Raw genomic sequence first — 9,150 nt, 5'->3', positions numbered from 1 at the left:
TATAACCTGAGCCTACGATGGAGAAGCTCACAGCAACAACCCGCCAAATAGTCTTGCTTCTCCTATAGTTCACAGAACTGTAAAGTTGGAAGGGACCCTGAGGATCATCTAGTCCAGGGGTTGTCAACCTGGTCCCTACCGCCCACTAGTGGGCGTTTCAGGATTCTAGGTGGGCGGTAGGGAGTTCTACGGCACAAGCTGAACCCTCCTTCCATCGAGCACTGGTGGGCGGTAAGGAAATTTTACCATCGAGAAAGATGCATTGGTGGGCAGTAGGTATAAAAAGGTTGACTACCCCTGATCTAGTCTAAGCTCCGGCAATGCAGGAATATGCAGGAATATTCAATATGGGCATTGAACCTGCAACCATGGCATTATCAGCACCACGCTCTAACCCATGGGTAGGCAAACTAAGGCCCGGGAGCCGGATCCAGCCCAATCGCCTTCTCAATCCGGCCCGCAGACAGTCCAGAAATCAGCGTGTTTTTACATGAGTAGAATGTGTCCTTTTATTTAAAATGCATCTCTGGGTTATTTGTAGGGCATAGGAATTCATTCATTTTTTATTTCAAAATATAGTCCGGCCCCCCACAAGGTCTGAGGGACAGTGGACTGGCTCCCTGCTGAAAAAGTTTGCTGACCCCTGCTCTAACTAACTGAGTTATCCATGTTGTCAAGCCTTGGATTCCAGCAGAAGTCAAACCTGCCTCCGACTCCCAGCTTCTGCCTGCTTCTAGTCTGCTCTTGGTTCACACACTCTGGCTTTTTACTTTTTCAGTACCAGCCAGGGAGGAGCCACACCCCCCCCCCATTTGCCCTCTAGCACAAAGCAGGGGCAGGGCCATTAATTCACAAACTTTCTTGACTAGTTCAGCAATGGAATCCTCCATTAGATTTTAACCCTGACTGGATCAAGGAACCCAGGGAATAGATGGGACTCAAGCATACAGAATAAGTCCCCAAACTAACAATATTTTTTTAAATAAAAAATCTGCCCCAATTAATTAGGTAGTCTGCCTTCCCCACCCTGCCCATCTCAGGCTTTTAAAGGCTTCTAAGTTCAGGACATTTTGAAATCTTGCCAATGGTTCCGTTTTATTCTTTTTAAAAGATTGTTAAGCCTGAGGGCAGAACCTGTCTTGTTTTAATTGATTTTACATAAGCGGCTCTGTGAGCTTTTTAGAGTGAAGAACAAAAGGTACAAATGCTCTAAATTTATAGAGCTAAAGGCCAGTGCCCCAAAGAAGGCAGGTTTTATGATACTGCTTTGAGCACTGTGATATAACAGTGTGGAATAACAACAACAACAACAACAACAACAACAATAATAATAATTTATTTATACCCCGCCCATCTGGCTGGGTTTCCCCAGCCACTCTGGGCAGCTTCCAACAGAACACTGAAATACAATAACCTATTAAACATTAAAAGCTTCCCTAAACAGGGCTGTCTTCAGATGTCTCCTAAAAGTTTGGTAGTTACCGTATTTTTCGCTCTATAAGACGCACCAGACCACAAGACACACCTAGTTTTTGGAGGAGGAAAACAAGAAAAAAAAATACTCTGAATCTCAGAAGCCAGAACAGCAAGAGGGATCGCTGCGCAGTGAAAGCAGCAATCCCTCTTGCTGTTCTGGCTTCTGGGATAGCTGTGCAGCCTGCATTCGCTCCATAAGAAGCACACACATTTCCCTTTACTTTTTAGGAGGGGAAAAGTGGGTCTTATAGAGCAAAGAATACGGTATTTTGGTAGTGGTTGGAAGGGAAGACTGAGACCTGGGAGAGACTGGGCAGTCACTTTGTGAACACGATGCTGGACTAAATGGGCCATTGGCCTGACCCAACAGGCTTTTCCATGTTCTTAGACAAATGTTCAAATCCACCACTCAGCCATGTAGCTCACTGGGTTAGGCCAGTCACTGCCTCTCAGCCTAACCCACATCACAGGGTTGCTGTTGAGGATAACATCAGGGAGAACAGTGAGGGAGGGAAATTAAATGTACAAATGAACAAGCAGACAATTTTAATTGTGTGAAGGTGAAAGCTTTTAGATAAAAGGATATATTATTTTTTTAAAAAAGGGGGGGTGGAAATCCAACCAATAAATCAATTAAAAATGCTGCAGCCTAGTAACAATGATTTTATATATTACCATGATTATTGGCTTGGGATGTACCCAGCTAAATCATACTCAAGAGTTGTTCTTGTTTAGTCGTGTCCGACTCTTCGTGACCCCCTGGACCAGAGCACGCCAGGCACTCCTGTCTTCCACTGCCTCCCGCAGTTTGGTCAAACTCATGCTGGTAGCTTCGAGAACACTGTCCCTCCATCTCGTCCTCTGTCCTCTCCTTCTCCTTGTGCCCTCCATCTTTCCCAACATCAGGGTCTTTTCCAGGGAGTCTTCTCTTCTCATGAGGTGGCCAAAGTCTTGGAGTCTCAGCTTCAGGATCTGTCCTTCCAGTGAGCACTCAGGGCTGATTTCCTTCAGAATGAATAGGTTTGATCTTCTTGCAGTCCATGGGACTCTCCATTCTGAAGGAAATCAGCCCTGAGTGCTCACTAGAAGGACAGATCCTGAAGCTGAGGCTCCAATCCTTTGGCCACCTCATGAGAACAGAAGACTCCCTACACCCACTGAAATTACTGCGCCTAAATTAACCCTGTCCATTGCTTTCAAAGGTTCTAAAGTACGACTACAGTTTAGATACAATGGCATGTGAGCCCTTTTGAGAATCCTTGGACGGGGGAGATTTATAAATAAAATTAAAAATACATTTTTTAAAAATGGCTCCTGCTCTCTCGCTCCCCTGCCTTTCACAAAGGTACACTACCTCTGACTATGGAGGTTTCTCTCTCATACGCACAGCCAGCGAAGACAGCTGCCCCTACCTAGGTGAAGGGCCTGTCACGTGACGCCAGGGCAAGCCCGGGTCACGTGACGTCGCTGCATCCGCCGCCGCCGCCGGTCGCGCCTCGCGTGACGGCACCACTCTGCGCCCAGCACGGCGGCGCTGAGCAGAAAAAAGGAGAAAGCGGACCGCTGAGGGGGGGAGTTCGCGGCGGGCCCAACAGTCGCCGCTTAGGGGCGGCCGAGCTCCGGGGCGGAAGTGGCCGAGCGGGTAAGGAGCCTCCGAGAAGCCTCCGGCTGAGGGAAAAGGAGCGGGAGGAGAGCGCGGGAGGGGGAAAGCGGAGGGCGCTGGGCGGGAAAGCGGCGCTCCGCTCCGCGCGTGCGCCCTGCCCTGCTGTGAGAGGAAGCTGGCGCCCGGCGCGCATGCGCGGCCGAGCGACGCTTTCCCCGCCCCCCTTTAGCAGGCGAGCAGTGCGCCGCTTTTCCCCCGATAGACTCGGCGGCGTTCTGCTTCGCGCATGCGCGCCAACTGCGAGCCGGTGTTCTCTGCGTCTTAAGCGACGATGCGCTCAGTAAGCCAAAGGGGCGGGGAAGGCGGAGGTTCGCGTTGCACAAGAGGAGAGGATGGGAGAGGTGGGTGGGCGATGAGAGAGGCAGAGAAAGGGGCGGGAGGGGCTGTCTCGCGTTGTCATCTCTTCTCTGCCTCGCGCTTCCTTATTTTTTTTTTGGGGGGGGGGGTGGATCGGGGCCCTGCAGAGAAATCCAGCCAGCGGATCCTGTGCACGCTTAACTTGGGAGCGCAGCCCCGTGAGGCTTGCTCATGTGGGGAATTGCAATCCTGCATTCCCTTACGTGAATTCAGTGGGCCTGACTTCCGAGTGTACACACGCAGGGTTGCGCTATTCGAGGGCAGAGCCACACCATTTAAAGCACATGACAAAAAAAACCCCCACCAAATAACCCCAGGAATGGTAGTTTGTGACGGGTACTGGGAATTGTAGACCTGTGAGGGGAAACTATAGTTCCCAGGACTGTTGGGAGTCCTGTGCTCTTTAAATGTGCATTGGGTGTGCTTTAAATAATAATAATAATAATACATTTTTATTTATACCCTGCCCTCCCCAACCAAGGCCAGGCTCAGGGCGGCTAACAACCAATAATAAAAACAAGTTGATTAAAATACAGTTTAAAAGATTAAGATACAACATTAAAACATTAGGATGCAGCCTCTTCACAAATGCAAGGTGTGGATCAGGCATAGGCAGACTTGGCCCTCCAGATGTTTTGGGACTACAACTCCCATCATCCTTGACCACTGGTCCTGTTAGCTAGGGAATCATGGGAGTTGTAGTCCCAAAACATCTGGAGGGCCGAGTTTGCCTATGCCTGGTGTGGATCTTCACCATGAGTATTGCTGTCCTCCTTTCCACCTTAACTGCCCCCTGCTCATTATACCTCAGCGCTCGGCGCTGCAGATAAAATGAGAAGAAAGCTGCAGGTGAGGGGGGGGGGGTTGCATGCCTTTCTCTCCACACCTCCCTCTAGAGAAAATGGAAAGGAGATGGTTTAAAACCTGGGGCTGCTCACTAACCCCAGAAACCTTAATGGTCTCCTCAGGAAGCATGGAATTGCAGGCCACTAGCCTCTTAGGCTTGAGCCCTAACCCCATCTACTATGGAACTGGCCCCATTGAATTAAAGAGGCTTTGCTTCTGATTAGATGGAGTTACAATTGTGCTGCTAGGGTGGTTTTAGAAAGAAGGAAAGAAAGAAAAAGACAGACTTCCATCAAGTGGGATGTTGGAGTAGGATGGTTCACGCAGTCCTCCCCTCTGCCAGCCCGCTGCCTTTCCAATATGGTTGCAGAGGAAAATATTTTGTTTCCTCTATGCATAGGAACCACAAAGGCTGGAGGAGGAGGAATGGAGTGACATGTCCCTTCAATTCCAACCTGATCACTTTCCTGTATGGAATTCCAGGTTGCCTATGAACTGTTAAATACAAGGTGTCCTTTTATTTTAAAGGAAGGGATATGCTTATTATTGAGTCATGACTTGAAAACAATATGTTTCCTTGTTGCTGTTCAGTATGGTTAGCATCAGTGCCCACATGATGCTTAACTGTGGTTGACTAGAAAGAGATGATCTTAATGCTGATGGGGGACAGAATGTGGTGTATTGGAGCCTTCAAACAGTTCTAATACAGACTGTGTGCCCCATATTTCTTTGAGAGTACAGACTGTGGTACTGGCCTCAGAATTCAACTTTGCAAGCACCTGGACTTTAAAAGTTTCCAGCCCTTATGGTTGCTGATGTTTGCATGGAATTCCACAGGAGGTACCTGGTGAAATCTCTAAAGCAAGCGTAGTGTGAAATAAGATGTCCAGTGGTCCGTGCCCGACTTGCCCCTTTTGTGACTAGCAAATCCAGCCCGCCAAAGTTAGTAACATGCATGGGGCTGGCAAAGAGTGACAGAGAACTCCATCGCTCTCACAGCAGCATGTTTCACTTCTGCGCTGGGGGCTTGGTGTGTGGTGGTCCATTTGGTTTCTGTGCTGGGCTCTGGAGAGGGACAGAGCCCTCCGGTCTTTCTCTGCCAACCAGCTCATCTGCCTGCATGGAATTCCTTATTGCCTCTGGCTGTCAGGCCAGCGCTTAAATGCAAGGCTGAGTGAGCCGCAGTAAACTGTTCAAAATGAAAGAGTGGTGCAGACATGCATGATTTAATCAGGCTGCAGTTCAGGAGTGGGGAACATTTGGACTTCCAGCTGTTGCTGAGTATCCCTGAGCTTCTTTGGGAGGAAGGGCCTGATAAAAGTTTAAAAGTAAATAAAGCTTCCGTCAGCCCTAGCAAGTATGTCTAACTGGCGGAGGGGGGTGGCAGGGAGCTGTAGTTCGACCGCACCTGCTGTAGTTCATATATGTATATTGCAAATGTGTGCAGTTGAAATGTTATACCCTGAAAAGCTATACTATGCTCACCCCTGTTCTTTAATGGCCCCCCTCTTACCCCCGCCCCAGTATATTTTGATTTAATCACCTTCATTTCTGCAGGCAGTTATCTGTGCTTCATGAGAGAGGCCTGTCTGCATATCAGAGCTTAATTGAAATTGGAATCCATGCTGCTTTTCCCAATTGTCAGCCTCTGCAATAACATTAAAAGCAAAAAAGGGGGGGGTGCCTTTTCTTTCCACCTTCCTCTCTGAATCTCAGTGTGTGTTGCTCACCAAAAATCATTTGCTTAATAGGTCTCCCTTCACCTTTCGGATGTGTTAACTCTTATTATGTGTTGCTTCCTCCTGGGTGAGGACTTGACTGGCCTCTTTGCTGGTGACTATAAATAGTCTAGGGTGGTAGTAATGACTGATTGGTTCTCAGTGTTCATCCCACTGCATGGAGAGCCTTGGGGTTTTCCGTCTGTTGCTGAAATGTGTAGCTTTCTGTTCCTATTTCCATTTCACTTCGGAGGTAGGCTGGTAGGAATATGGAGAGCTTGAAATGTTCCTGATTGCTTATCCTCTCTGGGCCGGAGCAAGAGGTGCGTGAACAAGCAAGCTGAAATGGTGGAAGAGGAGAATCAGGGGAGAAATCCTACGGAGTTATTTCCTAGTGTGATTAGACACGGACCACAGTGTTGGTGGAGACACCCTTTCTCCATGTTGGCTTGCTCATGTGTCAGCTTGAACTTTCTTCTCCATCTTGCTTTTCCTCTGAGGAACTCTGAGTGGCTTGTGTGAGATTCCCAAACAGATACTGACTGCAGTCTCTAATCCCCCTTGGTGTTGGCCATGTGCCTCAGTTGTTCCTGCTCTCGGTGGGCTAAATGGTAAAGAGCTCTGTGGCTTCTTTTGTTTTGCTGTGGAACACGCCTTGAGTTTCACTCGTTGGTCCCTCTCTGATTCTTAAGATTATGTGTTGGTTCTAGATGCATCAAGGCCACTGCGCCTTGGAACCAGCCAAGCTTCCTCCTAAAACAGCAACGTTAGACAAAGATATCCAAAGTGAATAACATGCAAATGACTTTGGTAGCCCAGCTGCCAAGCCTTCCAGTGTATGCTGTTTAAAGATGCATCAACCGCTTGTAGAATCATAGAGTTGGAAGAGACCACAAGGGCCATCGAGTCCAACCCCCTGCCAAGCAGGAAACACCATCAGAGCACTCCTGACATATGGTTGTCAAGCCTCTGCTTAAAGACCTTCGAAGAAGGAGACTCCACCACACTCCTTGGCAGCAAATTCCACTGTCAAACAGCTCTTACTGTCAGGAAGTTCTTCCTAATGTTTAGGTGGAATCTTCTTTCTTGTAGTTTGGATCCATGTCCACTCCATAGAAACGCGCTTCGCCAATCTGGAGGGCGCCAAGTTGGCGAAGGCTGCTATGTTTTAGAATGTTTTATATTATTGGCTTCTGCCTCATAATGGGCAGACCAGCAGGTGGCTGCTTGCAAGCCTCAATTGTACCAACCTGCAGAGTGTGTGTAATGGGATACAGTGATGATTCTATTGATCTCTCAATTCCTCTGAGGGAAGCTTTCTTTTTATTGCGCCTGCTTCACATGTAGCACCAGTTATCTTTACAGAGTGCCAGACGGAAACCGGAGTGCGAATGGGTAGTTTTAAATATGGCACCTAATTAATGTGTGGAATTTGATGTGGGGGGCTACGGCGGCAGTGGAAAGGAAAAGCGGATGAAACACGCGTGAAGGCTGTCTGTACTATGCTAACTGAATCTAATGGAACCTCCACATTCAGAGCCAGTCTCTGATGACCCACTGCTGGGGATCAGCAGCAGCAGAGAGGAATGGCCTTCATTCCCTGTTTGTGACTATCCTGATAGATCTCCAAACTTACCGTATTTTTCGCTCTGTAAGACGCACCAGACCACAAGACGCACCTAGTTTTTGGAGGAGGAAAACAAGAAAAAAAATATTCTGAATCTCAGAAGCCAGAACAGCAAGAAGGATCGCTGTGCAGTGAAAGTAACAACCCCTCCTGCTGTTCTGGCTTCTGTGATAGCTGCGCAGCCTGCATTCGCTCCATAAGACGCACACGCCCTTACTTTTTAGGAGGGAAAAAGTGAGTCTTATAGAGCAAAAAATACAGTAGTTCAGCCCTCTGGTTGCTGTACGGGCCCTCTGCTGCACTGATGTAGGATGCTGTGTGCCTCTGTGTGTGTGTGTGTGTGTGTGTGTGTGTAAAAGAAAGAAAAATAAATGGAAGACATCCTTGCATTAGGGTACTGTGGTACCTCGGGTTACATAAGCTTCAGGTTACACACTCCGCTAACCCAAAAATATTGCTTCGGGTTAAGAACTTTGCTTCAGGATGAGAACAGAAATCGTGCTCTGGGGGGCGCGGCGGCAGCAGGAGGCCCCATTAGCTAATGTGGTGCTTCAGGTTAAGAACAGTTTCATGTTAAGAACGGACCTCCAGGCCGAATTAAGTACTTAACCCGAGGTACCACTGTATTGCCCATTAAGGCACTGCTTATTGTGCTTCCCAGAGAAGGAGGGGCTGCAGCTCAGTGTTGAAAAATCTGTTTTCCATTGTGAATGCTCCAGGTTCAATCCCCAGTTTCTCCAGGTAGGGCTTGGAGAGAACCCTGTCTGAAATGCTGGAGAGCCACTTTGAGTCATTGTCGACCAGGAGTTTGCAGACTGTGGTCTATGGACTACCAGTGGTCCGCATACTTCATTCAGGTGGTCTGTGGCATGCATGTGGACTTGTAGTTGAAAATGGGAGGACGGCACATCCATCTCATTAAATATTCACAGTAGATTTTAAATTGTGTTTCTGTGGTTTCGTTATTTCTTGCACTGCGGAATAGACTAAAATACAATTATATAAGGAGAAAAGGCCATTAAAAATCATACAGCATCTAGCATAGCACATTACATTGCTACAACACGCATGAAGCAATTCGCCAAGCCCCTCAGCAACTTCAGAGTAGTTAGTGGGAAGTTATTTATTGATTATTTGAACCACGAGTGTAGACAGTACTGAGCAAGACAGACAAATGGTCTGATTCTGTGTAGGGTAGCTTCCTATGCCTGGACCACCAGGTTGCCTGCTGCAAGGAAGGGATTATTGACCAAGATTTGGCTTTGACTTGATCCAGCTGGTCCCCTCTGATGTTCTTAAACAAATTCATAAAAGCTGCTCCCTTACATTCCAACGTGTTCTGCTCTCTGGGTTCCTTGGCCAGACTGCAGGTGTTGGCAGGATTTGTCCCAAGCATTACAAGGGGCTTAGTCCCTCCTAGGTCCCAGTTGGAGCCCCAAGCTTCATCACCCTCTGGCATCCAG

At 48.0% G+C, this 9,150-nt stretch overlaps 1 protein-coding gene and 1 long non-coding RNA gene across 6 annotated transcripts in view; one reads left to right on the top strand and one right to left on the bottom strand.

Annotated features, from left to right (window-relative positions):
* The first annotated feature begins 2,936 nt into the window (after nucleotides 1–2,936).
* The window catches only part of ADAR (adenosine deaminase RNA specific), a 44,978-nt gene continuing 38,764 nt past the window's right edge, over nucleotides 2,937–9,150 (top strand). The window contains exon 1 of one of the 5 annotated variants that reach the window (XM_083416449.1): nucleotides 2,937–3,118. Coding sequence is in view for 2 of the 5 variants with exons in the window: in XM_083416448.1 (XP_083272574.1) it covers nucleotides 3,411–3,480 (70 nt within the window). In the remaining 3 variants the exon portion in view is untranslated. Of the gene's footprint in view, nucleotides 3,119–3,330; nucleotides 3,481–9,150 lie in introns of those variants that run through there. The other 4 variants (XM_083416452.1, XM_083416455.1, XM_083416456.1 and 1 more) reach the window with 4 other exon arrangements.
* Nucleotides 4,213–8,135, bottom strand: LOC310666295. The gene is made up of 3 exons (XR_014505862.1): nucleotides 7,947–8,135; nucleotides 7,170–7,691; nucleotides 4,213–6,923 (listed from the first exon to the last, which is right to left on the bottom strand). It is a non-coding gene; the product is annotated as an uncharacterized lncRNA (long non-coding RNA).

This window comes from Podarcis tiliguerta (genome assembly GCF_965153285.1).
Source record: "Podarcis tiliguerta genome assembly, chromosome: 16".
Taxonomy (NCBI): domain Eukaryota; kingdom Metazoa; phylum Chordata; class Lepidosauria; order Squamata; family Lacertidae; genus Podarcis; species Podarcis tiliguerta.
The sequence above is the reverse complement of the archived record's forward strand: the minus strand, read 5'-3'. Positions and strand labels throughout refer to the sequence as shown.